Raw genomic sequence first — 19,195 nt, 5'->3', positions numbered from 1 at the left:
CTGGTCAAAAGAAATGAGACAAATTGGGCTGACGGCCGACCAGTTTGTCTATGGAAAACTTCCGGGCAGCTCTTCTTTTTAAACAAAAAATCTAAGTGAGTTAGTATGTGAAATTACCTTCTTGTCATTTTTCAAAACAAAAACTCTGCGAACACAACAAACAAACCCACACTTTCAGTGCGTGGGGCCCATATCTTTGTGAGTTTGTGCGGATATTTGTGTGCTTAAGTTTGTGGTTCTAGACTTTTTGCTTTCCAAAATAGGCATTGGTTTATTCTTTGGGAGGAGGGCTCATGTACTGGATGTTTGTGGGCTTTTTCTGGTCGATTTTGATTATCCAAGTCATTTACAATTTACAACTTGTCAATAATATCAACCACGTCAAAAATTGTTGGAACACCATCGTTTGATATAATGTCGAGATGCATTTGTCTTGAGACAAGGTTAAGAGTTAAATAGGTTCGGATTAGATGTTGCATTCTTATTATGTTCTAAAACAAATGCATCCCAAAATCATACCAAATGATATCCGATCAATCTGATTTATGATGTGACGAATGCTCTCGACAAACTGTAGAATACGGACATTTGGATCATCTAAGTGAGCTTAGGAATAGCTTAAGACCCTAAGCCTATCAACAAACAAGTGGTTCATTAGAATTTTTTTTTTTTCGAGAAATGAAAAACCTCATTGATAATACTCTCTCTATTCCATAATGTTTGTCCGATTCGCAAAACAAAAACTCAAAAATAACTCATTTTTTCAAGAAAAAATTCATACTTTTTTCGTAAGTTAAAAGAACTCATCGAGATCTAGTAAAGTGTTGATTTTTTTTGGAACTTTGCTGGCAAAAATTGTATTATTTTTATGACACTATTTTGCAGACCGGACAAACATTGTGGGACGGAGAGAGTATCAAATAAGATAGTACAAACGTGTGCATACCAACCATAAAAACCACCCAACATGACAAACGGTACAAACAAACCAACCAACAAAACCAAAAGACCCAACGGATCCGAGATTCCAAGAATTGGATTCAAGTTTCCAAAGTGGACGCCCGAATGAGAAAGCAATGGCAAGAATTTTCTGAAGACAAAAACTAGAAAGATTTTTAACTTCAACCACTTTTCAACAGAGTATAAAGGAAATACAAAGAGAAAGAAACCCAACGGAAGTATTGATACAACCACCTAAATGCCATGTTTACAGCTGGGACTCGAGCATGTTGTGTCATATTTCCAGGTCTTGGCCAGAAAAAAGCTGCATTTAGAAACCAAATGCATCCTGGTTATGCAGCAATCTTGACCACACACAGCAAAGATATGTAAAAGTTGAATTTACGAAGTACTATCAGCATTATTCAGTAATCATTTTTTACTAAAGCCCGATTCCACAGTGTTAGAATTTGCGTGCGCTAATTTATTCCATGTGTCTGTCCCCGTTCATCATTCCGTTTGGTGTTCCTAAAAGCGATGAAACCTTCCTACTACGAGCGCTATTTTGATCACCTACGAGCAAGTCCAATGGTGTAGAAATGGCTCAAGCCATTCCCATTTTTTGGCCAAATCTGCTAAAAACCATAACTCAATGGTTGGCCATTTATGGCCGTGGCCATTTGCCTTGCCATTTTTGGAAGCCATTTCTGCCACACCACCAAAGCCACCACCAAATCCTTCTTTTTCTCAATTGGACCCACACAAATACACAATTAATTGAAAATAGGGTACGAATGGAATTATTGAAAAGAATGGCCAGAAAAATAGCCATGCACCATCATTGCCGTTTTTTGGCCAAATGACACTATTCATGGTCATTTTTTGGGAATGGCTAAGGCCATTTTGCCAAAACAATTGGACTTTATCTTGATGATCAAAGCCATTCACTTTGTAAATATTGATTTTTAATCTTCTATATGAAAAATTAGCTCAATTGGATATATCAATAAGTATATTCAATTTTTTATCCAAAATTCAGGACCAATATTATGAAACAAGACGGGTACTATTTGATGAAGCACTTTTCGTTATGGAATGAGCTGATTTTTGAAGGAAAGGTTAAAAATCTAGCCCTACAAAATGACAGCTCTAATCATATCTAAATAAGACCCGGGGTGGGACAAATACGAAGTGGGTAATGCCCACCAATATTTTAGGTGGGTGAACAAAATAACACTCCTATAACTGTAAACTGAGAGTTATGGGGTCCTATTCCACCCCTATTTTCTGTTCTGAGAGTTAGTTGGGGCAAACAGGGCGAGTATTACAGTACTTACCAAGGTAAGAGACTACCACATGAATGCAGGTAGTACGTAAGACGGATGAGCATCATGCGTCAATGCAAGAGCTTGCACAGAAGATGAGTCTGCTGCATCTCCAAATTTACCGAGTCCAAGTTCAGTTGCATGGATCCCACAAGTTATAAATGCCGATTGTATCCCAGCTATATTAGCACCCTTTATGTCATGGTGGAGAGAATCACCGACAGCAATACAATCGACGGCATCCACACCAGCCATGGCCATAGCCGATTTATAAATTTTCTGAAAGACCGGCAAACAGAGATAATATCAAAGACCAAAATTAACAGAAGAAAATTATAATGCCGACACTAGATATTCTAGTTGAAGGAAAATGGCTTTGTAGCCATTGATGTATCATTATGGAGTGATTTTACCATTGAATCTGTTTAACTGAGGACAGACAAAGTTAATCATGGAACTCGTAATATCTAGTAAGAAATTGGAACAGCCACGAATGCAAGGGTTCATGTTCAGTTCATATACCAGATGAAACACTGTTTGCCTACAATTGAACAGATAGCTAGCTAGTCATTCCAATGGAATAGAACTACATGTGTTCCTCAGTTCAGTAATAGAAGTTTGTGAGCACTTAGCATTGTTGAGCATCAATGACATTTTTGGACAGCTAATATTGCAGAAAAAGGGCCACTGCCAAATTTATTTACACTTATAGTCATTGGTGCAACTTTTGAGCAGCGAAAAAAGTGGAATGGTTCTTGCACTCCACTTTTGTACAAATACATTCCTGATACACCTGTTTACATAAAAACATTTCATTACACAATAGTAATTCCTGATACACCTGTTTACATACGGCGAGGGTTGTTCATAATTTTACAGCAGAAATGATATTGGTACCGACCTCCCGGTACCGAAATCGTACCGCCGGCCGCCGGTGGGCCGTCTCCGGCCACCGGACGGCCGATCCGAGCCGTCCAAAAATTTTAAAAAAAAAAAACGAGGGGGCCTACGCGGGAATCAACGGCATCCGAGGTGTGTAAGGTGCTTGATCCGAGCACCCTTTTTTCGTGTATATATGTATATTCCCGCGAATATACATATATACACGAAAAAAGGGTGCTCGGATCAAGAACCTTACACACCTCGGATGCCGTTGATTCTCGCGTAGGCCCCCTCGTTTTTTTTTTTTAAAATTTTTGGACGGCTCGGATCGGCCGTCCGGTGGCCGGAGACGGCCCACCGGCGGCCGGCGGTACGATTTCGGTACCGGGGAGGTCGGTACATGTAGCACTACTCATTTTACAGAGTAAGGTCGAAATCTATTTTTTTATCAGCGCAAGGTCAAAATCTATTGTATTTACAGTAGAGTGAAAATCACCTCTCAAGGACGAATTGCAAACAGTAGTGAAGATATAAACATGAAAAAGGGATATTGCAATCATGGTTTCAAATAATGATATTGGACACAAAACATTTGTGGTGTCACCCGATAATATGGAGTGAATGCAAATGTACGCCGTTTAGAGTAACTCCACGGATACATGCATGGAAAAGGGTGTGTCCATTGGTGGGGTAAATGATACTAATGCTCTTGTCTCACCTCATCAGGCTTTCCCATCCATTTTACTTCACCGCCAAGTTTTTCATACTTGGATGCCAACGTACCTAAACATATTGACAATTCTTCTATCAGGACACAATAAAAGGCAAAGATAAGATCCTCAAAATTTCTATCTGAATGAAATCTTCAATTAACAAAGGATATATGTGTACACATTTGGACATATACAACAAAATGCAAGAGGTACAAAATGAGAAAAGGACACCCAGTCGCTTGTCATCATGATAGCATCTATTGATGTGCTTTACTTGTGTTTAAGGTAAAGAAATTCTGAACTGCTAACTTCACAAATTCATATATCAGAGGGGGGGGGGGGGGGGGGGGGGGGGGGGGATGGGGGGGGATGATTCAGATGCACAACATAACTACTGCTATAAGATGCCACACAGTTCTGTAGAAGAAGATAATCTGAATCAAATAAAAAAAAAATTACATCCTATTAACATGCATTTGGCAAAAATTTCCTCCATGAATTTGGTAACATTCCAATTAGTAATTGCATGAAAGAAGACATCATGATTTGAATAAATATACTTCCCTGCCTTAGCTGCTTAAATAATGCTCTACTTCCCACTTTGTAGTGTATAGAAAACCAACTTCAAAGAAGGCAGAAAGTTTACGGCAGTGATGGTAAATCTACCTAATTGGCATCAATTCAATGTAAAAGAAGGGGGATGAGAGAGGAGAAAGAGGAACAAAAGAGAAACCCCCAAAGGAAAAAAAAAACAAAACAAATATATATACTTCTGCGTGAAATAGAGACCAATAAAGATCACACTTTTTGGATAGCTAAAACAGCTAATTAGGGATTCCATCATGGATCATCCGTTCCTTGTTGTTTATTACTGAGCACAGCGTTCAAGTCTCAATAAAAATTAAGCAATCATTCACGCATAAACATCTTCACCTGGCATGACACGCAGAGCCCTGGCCTCAACTGTTACAAAGTCTGGATTTGCGACAACCATAGGGATTTTTTTAACTGCACACTGCTTCAGTATTTCCTCTAGATCTTCGAGTGTCAAAGGAAGTGAAGTACCAGAAGGCAGCCCCAAGGCTTCAGTGCCATGGGCGAGAATAAACTCAGCTTCATCAACATTATCCACCACTTGTAAACCAAGACCCTGCAGAACGAATTTATACGAAAAAACTGTAAATTAATAAATTCAGTCACCTCCAAAAATGAAGCTAGTTACATAGATTGCTCATTCAGTTGATATTATGATTACCAAGATGTTTTCATTGCTCACCAGTTCTATTATGCAAATAACAATACTAAACAGCTGCTTTCCTTTAGTGTTTTTATAAGGACCCGTCCCAACTGACCTGTTAACCCTTGGCCTAATCACGTGGCTCAAAAGGTTAACCTCAGGTTTAGTAGGTGATTGGCGTTATCTTATGTACTGATTCATATACAATCTACCCAATGATATGGGACTGATTGTGCCCATGGGGCCTCGCTGTTTTACAAGCTTATAGTCAAGACGGACTTCATGGCAATTTTTTAGGTCACAATCGCTTCCAAAAAGTGAGCTCCCGTTCTTTGATCCTTACAAGAACTCTGCAGAATCAGCGAAGTTTCTTCTGTAAAGAAATGTAAATCTCAACCTATATTTTTAAAACCCTTCTGAAAAGGCATTGTTACTGCCTCTGCAGCACTTGCAAGTCCAGAGATTCTAGAAATCCACATCATGTAGGATGAGTCCATGAATAAAAATGAAAAGAATTGAGAGGTGCCAGATAGAGGTGGATGGATTAGTGAATCTCATGGATAGAATATAGATGATGCATGTGATCCGGGAAGGAATCGTTGAGGTGGAATCTTGCTTTGTCGGTGGTCCTTCATGGTGAGGATATTTTATGAAGCAATATGCCGAAGTCACAAATCTACCTTCCCCCGGAAAATGGTTTCGATCACGAAAGCCCCACCCAGAGTTGCATTTTTTGTGTGGTGCGGCCCTCGATAAGATTCTTACCATTGATAACATGATTCTAAGGTAGAGAATCATGGTTCATTTGCATCGCATGTGCAAGCGAAAGCCAGAGACTCATGGATAATTCATGTTTGGCTTGGTAGAACTTCTTCATTGTTGGTTAGGGACAAGATTGAGGAAGGGGAGAAGAAAATTTTGGGAAATGATACCACTATGTTGATGTGCCTTAGATGTTGGGAGAGGAATCATCGTCACTTTGACGCCTTGGAGTGTCTGTTGTACAGACTTAAGACCCTTATTGTCAGTTGCATGTATAGATGGGAGTTGAAGGAATCTAATCCTTCCCTGGACCAATATCTTGAAAAAGATAGATCTTTTCCATCCTCCTGGAGTGTATTGTTTTGATGTTTTTTTTTTTGTACACAGGTGGCAAACCCTTAATGCATGTGGGGTGCTGTTTATCTGGTACTCCCCAATGGATCTCGGGTTCTGATCTGGAACGGAGCTCCTCCTTCCTCACCTGGATCTACAAGACAAGAACCACCATTAGTGGCTGACTGGCCAGGGACAATCAAGAAGGCACACCGATGGTTAAGTCAGTCTCAACTCGAAGAGAGGAAGTACATAGCTCTGATTGACATCATGCCTGACGCATGAGTGTCACGGCCATGTGACCGAACCATCTCCGATTAACACGCAGATTCTTCATCTAGATTCGGGTTAGGCCCTTTTCAACCTGGTCCGGTCCAACCCAGCTCTGTTGATCGAGGCACTTGGGCTTTATGCCTGACAGGCCACATTCTCGTGCTGGCCCGAGATGTTCGTTTGGTCCAAGCACTTAGCCTCTTGGGCTGCTGATTCGCTATGCCCAAGGAGGCTCAAGGTTGGGCCCACTACAATGCCCTTTCTAGATTAACTTTTAATTAAAAAAAGGAAAATGATGTTAAGTAGATCTTAAGAACAGTGAGGACAGAAGGAAACATACTTAGTTTGAGTTAAACTTTGCAACCGGAATTTAGGAGGAGGACGATATCTAAATGCTACCTCAAGAGATATCGCACCCCGGTCATTCCAGGTCATATGAATGCAGGACCTTCCAAGTGCTGCAAACCAGGCATCATTTCTCCTGTTCAAAGTCAGTGCCATGAAAACAGAGTGGGCATGCAACTGTACAAGTAGGAAAGGAATTGACAATTGAGTATGAAACTATGCAGCTATGGCATCAGTCTACAATAACTTATTTGTTTCAGCGACATAAGATTATGACAGAGACCCAAAAAGAACAATCTTAGAAAAGCTCAAAACACGTACCAGCTGCTACAGGCAACCCATCACGACAAACAATTAGCGAGTTACTAACAGACCTGGCCTAGCCTATAGTAATCCAACCATAACTCAGTTATCTGTGTAAGGTAAAGCCCACTGACCCTGCAAACCTGATGGAGATCACTGCAATTTCATAACCCACAAGGGACGTCCATGAGATTGTCAAAAACCTAGAGCGGAGGTTTCTTCGACTATCCGCTTATATAATTGCTAGGAAATATGCACATCACATTCACCTTTTGTTTACTGCTCAACCACTTTTCAGTAGGAATCATAAGAGACTGTGATACATGTCAACTGTGGTTTTAGTGGTGGCAAATGCAGAGCCTAATCTAGAGAGGACTCATCTTACAAGTAACGTCTACTAGCCAAAGCAGTTTTACAACTGCTTACAACTTGACAATGTAAGCTAAATCTTTCCTTTGTATAAAACTCATCAGATTGAAGGGTAAGGACTAAAATAAGTGATGATGCTTGATGATAGCAAAGTACAAGTTGATAATAATATGGTGATCAGTCAACCTTTGCAAGTATTGATGAGTTAGTTCTCCACTTGTGATGGCTCCTAAAAAGAGGGAGGGATCAAATCCGAGGGTCTTCAATTTTTCCATGGTTATCGATGCACGTCTTGAGGAATTACTAATTACCACCATCTTTGCACCGCTGGTAGCTAGCCTTTCCACTGTGAGGAAATAGAACTTAAAACCGAGCACAAGGTACTGAACGTCCATTGGCAAAGCAAACAATTGACACAACCCAACTGAAACAATCTTACCAAAATGCCAAAGCTAACAGATGAGAACCTACATGTTGAAATTGCACCGGGGTAAGGTTGTTTTCCATCATGAAGAACCCCAAACTGATCCAAGAACCACGCCTGCAAGCCATCAACATTGGGAAGATGAAATTTCTGTGAAGACAACCTCAGTAACTACAACATGCACATAAACAATTGGACATACACCGAAACAATGATGGATCCAAGGGGGCATAGGGGCTACTGCAACCCCAAATTTCTGAAAAACAACTAATATTATAGTATGGGACAGCAAAAGAGGCTTCCCAGTTTACTCATTGCCTAACTATTATTAGGATTGAATTGTATTCTGAATTGTGCACTATTTGTGCTTTGATATCATAAAGAATCAGCTTAACAAAACAGACAACTTTGAAAGAAAAAATCAAAAAAAAAAATCCAAGCACAAGAATCCACTACAACATCAAGGTTGGTTAAACTCATTACATATTAGACAGAATCAAAGAAAACAGAAGGAACAGTTTTGACACAAAGTAATTATGCACTCCGTCAATTACAGTTAAATTAAAACAAGGGAATGCTAATTTGGACTTGAATTTCATGGTAAATACCGAATCGGCATTTCATCAGCCATCAATGTCAATAATCTAGTCCCCCATTATATAACACAAGAGGGCATGTGATCTAGGTTAGTGTAAGACTTGAATGAGACAGAAAACCAAAACTAACCCATGAAACCAACAGAGAGGTCAGTGTGTTACTGTATCACGAAGAAGAATATTATTATTATCATTACTGTTATGAAGGGTTACTATTATAAAGGGAACAACCCTTTTGATGTGAGCATCGTTTTTTAGGCTGGCTCACACTTTTTATCTCAAACTACCCTTTTAAGTTCAACTCCATAAAGAAACTGTCAAGAAGAAAAAGAAACTGCCACCCTAAAAAAAAACTTTCCCTTCTTTCCCACTTTTACATCCCAGATTTCTTTACACATGAATCTCAATCAAGATTTTCCTCTTTCCATCTTTTCCATAATACAATTTGCACATGCACCTAGGAGTCCAGTATATATTACCTCGGACGTAGAGGTGTGCATATGTATTGTGTGTGTGTGTATACACACATATGTATACTCCCTTTGTCCCAATTTCTTTGTCTAATTTGGGGAATTCAACTTATTAAGGACGCACAATCATTACAATTTGAAAACTTGAACTTTCCAAACATTCCCTTGAATTCAAATTCCACTTGTCACTCCAATTCAAGAGACGAGGATAAAAAAAGTTTGGAGTATCCGAAGGATAGAGAGCTATCGTCAAGCTCTACTGAGCTTGGCCCATATGGGGTGTTTGTCTATTCTCAATTGAATGATCATTTGATCATTTAATAGAGTGATGGAAACTGCCAGTTGACTGGACTTAGCGAGAGAGAGTTTGATCAGAGCAAACTATCTAACTATCTAATCGCTAGTGAAGTCAGTAGTACAAGGGCTCCATTCTTGTAAACTTATTTTTCTTATTCATTTTGTGTGTTTTGTTCGTATTTTCTAAATTTTTGTTAGATAGATTCGCGTGATATTTTTTGGATTAATAATCCATCTCGATGAGATGAGGCTAAAAAGTACAAAATTATGACCGAAAGCAAAAAAAAGTTCAACAAAGACGAAAAAGAATCAAACAACTATCTTATTTATCTAAAGTGCCGTCTCATTTGAATTTTTCTAATATCGGTCTGTATTTTTATACTTTTCTGATTCGTCTCATCGAAATGAACGATTAACTCCAAAAATTACGACGAAAAGCTAAGCAAAAAATTACGAAAAAGAAAAAATACCGAAATAAGTTTCAGACTTTATAAGTTTACAAGAACACAGCCTAGTTATTAGTCTCGGGCGGACTTTATTCTTGTGTTTTCAAAATGGGCAAACAATTTCGGACATTTAATAGTCAAAAAGTGGACAAACAATACGAGATATGCATACAAACTATATACAGGGATATTAGAGTATTCAGAGATTGGGATGGTTGTTACCTTGAAACGACGAGTTTCAGCGAGCTGTTGAATCCCCTTCAGCGTCTGGAACAACGGGACCTCCTTTGACGACGAAATCGAGCATCTGGACGTCATCTCTGATGAGGGATTTCTTCGATAGAGAGAGAGGGAACTATGAATTGCTTGCTGGAACGTGGACTGTGGAGGAGGGAGAGAAGATTTTACAATCCCATGCATGAGGCCTACACGAAGTATCTTCGATAAAATTCCAGGTGGATTTATCTGTCCAGAATTCGTTGATCTTCAAGAATTTCTCTATTTGACACCTCCATCCCACAATGTTTGTTTTCCCAAAATATTTGTTCGACAAAACCAAAACTTAAAAATAATAGTAATTTTTTTCGAAGAGAAAATTCATTTTTTTTTCATAAACTAGAAGTAGCCTTGAGATCCCTGTCGATCCGTCAATCCCACTCCTCTCGGTCGTTGATCTTGCAAATTAACGGTTGAGATGGACCGAGCATGTTTTGCTCCAAAACGACGTCATTTTGAGAAACAACCTTGCTAGCACCACATACACTTACACACTCAAATACACGTCCACACTCACATGAGTGGTAAATGGGTATTTGGGTGTGTAAGTATATGTGGTACTAGAATTATTGTACAATTACTTGGCCCATCTCAACCGTTGATTTGCGAGATAAACGGCCGAGAGGAATTTGACAGGCGGATCTGGGGGAGTTGGACAGAGGATCTGGACTTGCCCTTGGAAGCACTCGTTGATATCTAATAAATTGTTTTTTTTTTTTTTAATTTTTCTTGAATTAGATTCGGACGGAGTACTATTTAATGGTTTTCAGTATGCAAGTCAAAGTGACAAGGTGAAGAGAAATACTTTCTTCTTTATTATTTTCCTTTCCTTTTCTTTCCTCAATTTCCCTCTCTTCATTTGAGTAAAAAGAGTGGAGTGAGTTTGAGGGAGTTATACTCTTGAGAAAAAAATTTAAGGGTTAGAGATGCTCTTCCAACTACATGTCTCTTTTTTACTCTTAAAATTAAGAAGAAAAAGTTTAGGCTACCCTGCGCCATTCAGAATCTTGAGATTGTCTCCTATGACTATTACTATTGGAAAATGCTTCAAACCTCCCACTGGGATGTTATAAGGTCAAAAAGTGTGTTGAAATGTGTGAAATATATTATAAAAGTGTGTGAAAGTGTATTGAAAAGTGTAAAAAGTGTATTGGAGCGTATTGTTCTTGTCTTTTTCTTAACTTATTGACAACTCAATAGGAGGAGGATGTTTCTGATATGAGTCATAACTTGCTCAAATTTGGTTTAAAATCTCAAAGAGTTTCACCCGAGGTCCAAACTCGATTTTTTTATGTAACGAGTCGTTCAAACAAATAATTTTGATGGACTAGAAACCGAGTTTGAATTCAAGTATCTTGCTTCATTCATCAGCCATAACCTCTAGTGTCAGATTTTGTTGTTCGTCTTGATAATCAAGAATAAAACCAGTAAAAACAGTCATATAAACGATCATAAAAACCTAAAATAAAAAGACCAAATGAGGCCTAACAAATATCCACTACTTTCACAGGAAAAAATCACTTGTCCAAATGAACAAGAAACGTTGTCCACAGCATATTTTCACCACCAGAGAACTAATCCTCTCTCCATTGGAACGAGATAGTACTTAGTATAATTTGCAAAAACTATTCAGAAGGGCCACCACCAACGGGCTTTCCTCTCTCTCTTAGCTTCGCCGTGGCGTCCTTCATGGCTTCCTTCCTCTTCTTGCTAGCCAAGACTTTGGCCTGAACTCCGCTCACATTCGGGTCCTTTTTCTCCGTCGGAGGAGGCGGAGGAGGCCTTCTGGCGGCAGCGTTTGCGTTCTTGTTGTTAATCGTCAAGCCGAGCACTGCACCAGCCAAGCCCAAGGCAATAGTCCTGTATCATCAATCCCACAATATATATGCATAGTTATATACACAATTTCGTCATTATTATGTTTTATCGATCCCGCAATTTCGTTCAATTATATGTGACATTTACTTGCAAATCCAAACTAAAGAAAGATATATGCTCTTGAATGATGTATCTTGATTTCGGATGGAATTGCCTTGTCCTGAGAACTGTTCGAAATGCTCTCCTGATCGCACGATCTTTTAAAGTGATTGTTCTTTAGTTGAAAAAATATAACACATTCAGGAGATGAGCTGAGACACGCGACAGGATTTTTAGAGAAGCGGAAAACTAGGCCCAAACCGACCACATGGTTGGCCATTTTTTAGCCTTCTGAGGTTGAAGAGCAGCCATCATGGCTAACCACATGCATCGGGTTCGGTCAAGTTTTCAGCCAAAACAGCAATGCTCCCACATATTGTGAATTCGCTGCACCCGTGTATGTGTGCGATTAATGTCAAAATGCAATGCACTTTTACCACACACACACAAAAAAGGAACTGAAAAGAAAGTGCACGTACGCATATACAAACCTGCGGTCGACAATTCTATGGTCTATGGCTTGATCAGGACATTGATGATGACAAGCCCAAACTCTCTGAAACCCTAAGGATGAAAGATGGGTCTTCTTCCTGGATGTTGTTGAGATGGGTGGTACATTGGGAGCAGGTAATTGGGTTAATGTCTGGGCCATTACTGCATATATAGCTATAGCCTATATGGGTGTTTTCTTCTTTTCAGTTTCAAAAAATGAATTCGACATTTTTGAAGCTCAAATCTTGGGTGCAGAAAACAGCTTTGGTGTGAGTGGATAGTGTTGGGATGCAAGTGGAAATGGATGTTCATTGGCCAGTTTGAGATGAGGTTTTGATGTTTGTGGGACCCCAAGGATTGCTTCTGTTCCAACTGGTTTGGACACATACCTAATGTTTTCTCCGAGTTGAGTTTTGTTCACTTTCCGCTTAAGAGTTGAGTTTTGTTCACCTTCCACTTAAGAGTGTAAAAATTGGCATACCTAATGTTTTCTCCGAGTTAAGTTTTGTTCACCCTTCCCTTGAGAGGGTGAAAATTACCCTCTTCTTTATTCGTTGAAATTGTGTGAATCCCACCACAAAATGATGTCATGCTTACCAAAAAATGTATTGCAGAGCCTACATCATTTCAACCCATAAGAAGGAGAATGATGTTCACCCGGGTGAACAAAATTGCATTCGTTTTCTCCAGCCTGAAATTGGAGGCAAGAATATGCTCTAGCTCCACAGAATCCATTTCAATAGATGCTGACATCCATTTCAATAGATGCTGACATCCACTTTATGAAATACATACCATGTCAAAAAATTCTGTAAAGCTTACAAACTCATGTAAAGTCCAAGGGTTTAGAGTTGGCTTATTTTTATTTACAGAGGTATCTGTGTCAGTAGTCAGCTTATACATATCTCAGACATTTTAGAACCCTTAAAATAACTACTGAACAAATGTTTTGTAGGTTCGAGTTTTTTTTGCTAGGAATAAGAATCGAATATGCAAACTTGCAAATAGGAATAAGAATCGAAGATGCAGACTTGCAAAAGTAAGTTAATTACTGTTATACTCTCATTCGACCAATGCTTGGATAACCATTTACCGGCACTGTAAATGTATATCCTGAAAAGAAAAGATATTGGAGGCAATTTTTCCTGATAGAACCAACCACGTACAGAAACATAATAATATGCAATTAGATATCTCGAAAAAGAAAAAATGAATAGGGACTACATTTAAACTGATAAATGTATTGCAATAATATTAATTGATGTTGCATATCAAAAAGAAAATTAATTGATATTCGATCATCTAAGTGGGCTCCAAAATTAGAATGGGAGAAAAGTTGACCAAAAAAACCTAGGTGTGGTCATCAAGAAAGCATTCCGTTTTTTGAAATAATAGAATGACATCATCTACACCATTGAGGACATCCAAAATTTTCCGATGTACCAAAAAAAAATTGTGCTTTTCCAAGTCTTTCAGGTGGAAAGAACAGCATATATCAACGTGAAAGTGACGAAACCACTACTGGCATGAAAGAGCAAGCTTGCAAAGCATTTCACAACATAACATCCCAACACTCAGAATATTCAGAAAGTTAAATGTTCTGTTACCATCTACCAGAGAAACAAGAAAAACTCCAAGCTGCAAAATTGCCCAACAGATGCAAATATTATCAGGTTCCATACTGAACTGAAGATCAGCAGCATCTGCACTGAAAACATCACAAATTTGGCTCTCAGATCCTACCACTACTTCGAACATTCAATCCTCATCTTCATCCGCATCATCATCAGCACCAGCTGCAGAGTTGAGGGCATTGAGCCGTTGAATCAAACTAGCTTTCCTTTCCTCGTATGTCAGCTTCTTCAAGTTGTACCTGTAATAAACGGTAGAGAAACATTGTTGAAGTACCCAGAGAAACAACAGAATCACCTAAACCACTTAGCACAAAGATAAGAAGGAACCCATCAACCACTGCTCTAAATCCAATTACGGTCAACCAGTACAACTTATTTCACAAACAACAAAAACACAGCTGTACTGATTAACATGTAATTCAGCCATTGATGTCCAACACAAAGGTACATCTAGGGGGTACACATGTCGGGCGGGTCGGGTTTGACCCTGAACCCGAACATCTCGGGTAGCAATATTCCAGGCCCGCAAACCGAACAGGGGTAGGAACCGTCCGTGAGCCCAAATTATTTATTTATTTATTTATTGTCGGGTCGGGTCCGACCAAAACCGAATTGGCCTGTTTTGGTCGGGTCAGGTAGGGTAAGAAACGCAGCGCCCCGAGCCGAAAACTAATTTTTAACAAAAAAAGAACCCGTATCCGTCCGAACCACATGTTCGACCCCGCCCAAAATCTTTCGGGTCGGGTCCGTGGGTGGGCGGATTTTTTGCACAGGCCTAGGTACATGTGTGGATTTGTTTGTGTCTGTGTCATAGCTTTGTCAAAACAAGTGGTTGTGTCAGACAACTGCAGATTCAAGATTATAACAAGGATATGGTAAATATGTATTACGTTCTGTAAAGTTTCTGGTGAATATGTATTTCAGGTATTTCTTTAATCACTAGTCACTACAACTTTTTAACCTTGATCTTTTTGTTTGATTCACGGCAGTTCTTGTTGTTCAGTGTTCACACTCCCCTAAAAACATAAATTCAAGAGCTCAGCTCCCAATTCTCAACCCATATCCATAGGTCACTTGTGAAAAAGAGAATTCCTGATTGCTAGAAAATGCATTTACCATGATTCCATCTATGGCCACAAACATCTGGAACAAATTAAAACAAAAAACCACACTGTCGTAGTCAAGAAGTCAATTGAAAAAATCCCCTGTTAGGGACAACAGGAGTCAAACCAGAGACCTAAATCAGGTGGAGGCAACCTTAGCCTAGTGTAACCCATTGAGGCTAAATAAACTAGTACCATATTCTTTCTGCAAAGAGTAATAGGATGCCAAACAGCTATATACTAGCCCAACTTCCCTTGAACAAACACTAATTACCACACAGCCATAAACTAAATTTCGCACTTACCTCTTGTGTTCCTTAGGCGGCTGTTTCTCTGACTTCTTCTGAGTGGGGTCTGCACGAATGGCAGCATGAACTTTCTTGTACATCTCCTCAATGCCATCTGGCTCAATTCCTCTCTTGACATACTCACTGAAATGGGTCTGATACTTCTCCGGCTCATCTTCCATCAGAGTCTACATAACAAACAGTAAAGACAAGTTCACGGCTGAAAATAAAGCCTTACGCTCCCCCTTGCCCCCAATTGTGCAGAGGCATGACATCACCTATCATTCTCAACACTTACCCTCATATATGCCGCAACATGCCCGCCATAAAGATACTTTCGATGGAGATCAGCATCAAGCTGCTTAGAATCCTTCGCAAAACCCGCAAATCTTTTCTCACTGTGTGGGATATCCAACCCACCATCCAAAGCTCCCTGTGGTTGGACACTCACGCAATCAACGTGCAAAAGTTATCGCGGGAAAGTATGGTAAGATAAGTTTATCGAACAATACTTTCCTAGCATAATTGCATTGGTAAGAGAGTTTGATCATAACATGTGACTACAATCCGACGCTGGAAGAAAGAACCAAACCAAAAGTCATTGAAATATAAGAAACAATATCTGCTTTGCACAAGAGGTGCAGCGTGACAAACAAAATAAAGAAAAAAAATTACCCAACCTCGATATCACGCTTAAACTATAGCACTATGACAAACCAAATCACGATTAGTGATCGGATCATCCTGCTTGAGTTCTTGGGGAGTGCCACAACTAGTGATTGGGCTGTCCTGCTTGAGTTCGCAGGGTTCCCCCTTGGCACCCTTTGTTATAAGAGGGAAAAGGGAAATGAAACAAATTAACTATCCCAAAATCTATGCAACTTATAGAATTATACACGGGAAATAAAACATACTGAACATCTTTTCAAGCGACAAGTTCAAGTACTTCAACTAGAAAGCCAATAAAAAAAGTACATCAACTAGAAAGGTAGCTGTAAAAATGTGGGCATGGCAATACCTTCAGAGCACCAAAGACACGGTTCCCGGTGGTTGTTTTAACAAGGCCAACATCAAGGAGGGCTCGGAATGGCCTTCTGCTCTCTGCTGGCTCAACTGAAAAATCCTCTCCAGTTGCCTAACAGTACAAAAGTTCATATGCATAGTCACTCAAAGAACACAAGGCAGCTGCAAAGGGGATAAAATGTAGCATGGCCAGTGAGCATGCATCAAGTATACCTCCACATTTCCCTCATAGTCAGCGTCCATTTCTAGCATTTTCAAGACGCGGCGCGCCAAGAGAAGGCCAGTACAGTAAGCTGAACACGAGAGTTACAGACATCAAACACGTCAGTCGGCACCAAGACGTTAATTGGATAAGCGTAGACCTGTCTACAAACAGTACACAGATGTCCAGACAAATGAATGGGAAGGAAGGAGAGAAGAAAAGGTATGATACCTGCAGCATAATTTGTGAGACCCACTTCAAGCCCGTAGCGAGGCAACTCATGGGCATATGCAGCAGCAAGGACGATATCACCAGCAATGCTAGCAGATGTTATTTGTGCAATGATGTCCTTGTTCGTCTATTAACAACATTAAGGTTGAAACATCCAAATATAATCAAGTACTACACGGTCACCCACGACAAAAAAGTTCAGTGCTTATCATTTATCTGTTCTGATTCAACAACAGATAAATACATGAAGGAAAGGAAAACAATTTATTTCATTACCAGATAACAATTCCCATGAAAATAACAACCTATAATTAACAAAATGAAGAAAGCCTATTTTGAAAAGAAAGCATGCAGCAACATAGCACAACTGAAGGATACAAAGCGAACAACGAACCGATACTTTGGGGTATTGTACTTGTTTTTGTCCTGATTTATTAGGCGAATTCTAGCCCGATAATCTGTCTTCCCCTCTGCAATTTAGTTAAAGTAAATACCGTCAGAAAGAAAACAAGAAAACCAAACTCAATCTCAATTAATCGTGAAACACAAACACCATACCTCTCCTTCTCTTGAACTTGACCTGAAACCGCTTGGAGTAGGCATTGCTCTTTTGAGATTTGACAAACACCTGCAAAAATCAGGGGAACTATATTAGCCGACATTTCCAATGGTAGTTATAAATATCATACAGCGAACATAACAACAGCCAGCGGATTATTAGAAGAATGCCATGAGCATAAAACAGAACTAAAATGTATGTTGAAATCTACAATTTCATGTCATTGAAGCAAGATTAATCATACCAACAACAAGCACTAACAGAAGGAAAACGACTCGGGGTGAGTTCATGCTATATTTTTCGTCTTCAGAATAATGCCACAATACCACTTGCTTCCACCAAAAATACAATTTAGTCCATTTAGTTGTCTTGAATAGAGGGTGAACTCACCCTCTAACGGCAAGGATACAACTTGTTTTCGGTACGGAACACACACGCATTTAAGAATAAAAAAAAATTAACCAAAGACACAAAAAACAAAAGAGTTCCAAATTATAAAATTTAAAGCAAAAAACAAAAACAAAGCTCACTGAGAATAAATGAGGGTATCTGAAACAGTAAACGTGACATGTTATTGAAAAAATATCAAGTTAGAGACCAAAAAACAAGGAACAGATTTGGAAAAATAAAATGAACAGATAAACCACATGGCGATCTTCAAAAGACAGACTATATGGGAAAAATTACAGACAAAACAGAACCGATCACTCTCAGGAAGATTATATGAGTGTACACAAATTACAAACTGGGTCAATACCCAGATAGCTATCTAATCGTTTCACCACATTTTCTGAGCTACCGAACGGCAGACAAACTGGGTCAATACCCAGAAAAAATTGAGCTACAAAAATGATCACATAAAGTAGCGAGCAAATACATGAATGGAAGAAGATGTGATTATCGTAATGAATAAAAGAGTTCTGATGGACTCTCACCATTGTTGCAGCGAGATGCTGTAGACGACGCGTCTTCTGCGCACAGGGGAAAGACGAAAACATATATATAGCTAAACCCTAGGTTTTGTTTTTACCCTCAAATGACAAGAATGCCCACAGGAGTGTATCCTTGCATTGCCCAGACGTGGGGTTAAAATTGTCAATTACTTTAGGGGTGAAATAAACTGTTGAACCGTAAATCAAATGCTAACGAGAAAGTCTAAGAACACAACAAGAACGATATTAAATATGCCTTACGTGATAGTGTTTCATTTGCAAATGGATGGATCGGAAACGAGACACTGTTACGTAAGCATGTTGTACAAAACATTGTATATGTTATTGTGGTCATAGACCTTCTTCATTTTCAACCAATATACACTTTCTTATTAATAATGCTAAGAACACTCAATTTCACTAATAGTTTGGGGTTTTTTTTTTTTTTTTATCAGATGAAAATGCCTTCAAGGCGTTTGGGGTGTTTTTACTGACCAAAAATTTGTGAATTACATTTTTTTTTGGTCCTTATTTAAAAGAAATTCGAGTTTGTAAGTTTTAGCGTCAATTTTTTTTTTATTGGTTAGTTTCGACAAGAGTGATCGAAAAAGTTAAAAATTATGACTTTTATGCAAGTATGTTTAAAAATATCCAAGAAAAAGCTTGAAAGCTGACTTTTTTGGGGCTTTTTGAAGGGTGTTAACTTTAGGTTTCCAAAATTAGTCGCGGTGTTCGCAAGCTAGTCCGGACATCCAATTATTATACATTTTTTCAAAAAAAACTGGGAAAATGCTAACCTTTGCCCTAAGTGAGTGAAATAATAGG

At 39.1% G+C, this 19,195-nt stretch overlaps 3 protein-coding genes across 5 annotated transcripts; all 3 read right to left on the bottom strand.

Annotated features, from left to right (window-relative positions):
* Positions 1–998: 998 nt before the first annotated feature.
* Positions 999–10,249, bottom strand: LOC131316892 (uncharacterized). 3 transcript variants are annotated; one of them, XM_058346407.1, is made up of 8 exons: positions 9,937–10,249; positions 7,953–8,022; positions 7,668–7,827; positions 6,864–6,945; positions 4,793–5,009; positions 3,865–3,929; positions 2,277–2,543; positions 999–1,264 (listed from the first exon to the last, which is right to left on the bottom strand). In XM_058346407.1, the coding sequence occupies exons 1-7, from the start codon at positions 10,132–10,134 to the stop codon at positions 2,289–2,291; spliced, it is 1,047 nt and encodes a 348-aa protein (XP_058202390.1). In that variant the 5' UTR covers positions 10,135–10,249; the 3' UTR covers positions 999–1,264; positions 2,277–2,288. The 3 variants fall into 3 exon arrangements, with proteins under 3 accessions (XP_058202390.1, XP_058202389.1, XP_058202391.1); XM_058346406.1 differs by having other exon boundaries at positions 999–2,543; XM_058346408.1 differs by lacking the exon at positions 7,668–7,827 and having other exon boundaries at positions 999–2,543; positions 7,949–8,022.
* A 1,160-nt stretch (positions 10,250–11,409) lies between these two features.
* LOC131316891 (uncharacterized) lies at positions 11,410–12,690 on the bottom strand. The gene is made up of 2 exons (XM_058346405.1): positions 12,399–12,690; positions 11,410–11,850 (listed from the first exon to the last, which is right to left on the bottom strand). Exons 1-2 carry the CDS (start codon positions 12,557–12,559, stop codon positions 11,616–11,618), a joined length of 396 nt encoding a protein of 131 aa, XP_058202388.1. The 5' UTR covers positions 12,560–12,690; the 3' UTR covers positions 11,410–11,615.
* Positions 12,691–13,906: 1,216 nt separating this feature from the next.
* On the bottom strand, positions 13,907–18,452 carry LOC131316889 (large ribosomal subunit protein uL18-like). The gene is made up of 9 exons (XM_058346403.1): positions 18,374–18,452; positions 17,438–17,507; positions 17,258–17,349; positions 16,880–17,006; positions 16,660–16,739; positions 16,442–16,558; positions 15,722–15,856; positions 15,442–15,611; positions 13,907–14,272 (listed from the first exon to the last, which is right to left on the bottom strand). The coding sequence occupies exons 1-9, from the start codon at positions 18,434–18,436 to the stop codon at positions 14,158–14,160; spliced, it is 969 nt and encodes a 322-aa protein (XP_058202386.1). The 5' UTR covers positions 18,437–18,452; the 3' UTR covers positions 13,907–14,157.
* Positions 18,453–19,195: the final 743 nt, after the last annotated feature.

The sequence above is a fragment of the Rhododendron vialii genome, chromosome 2a, assembly GCF_030253575.1.
Source record: "Rhododendron vialii isolate Sample 1 chromosome 2a, ASM3025357v1".
Classification (NCBI taxonomy): domain Eukaryota; kingdom Viridiplantae; phylum Streptophyta; class Magnoliopsida; order Ericales; family Ericaceae; genus Rhododendron; species Rhododendron vialii.
This window is presented reverse-complemented; position numbering and strand designations above follow the sequence as displayed.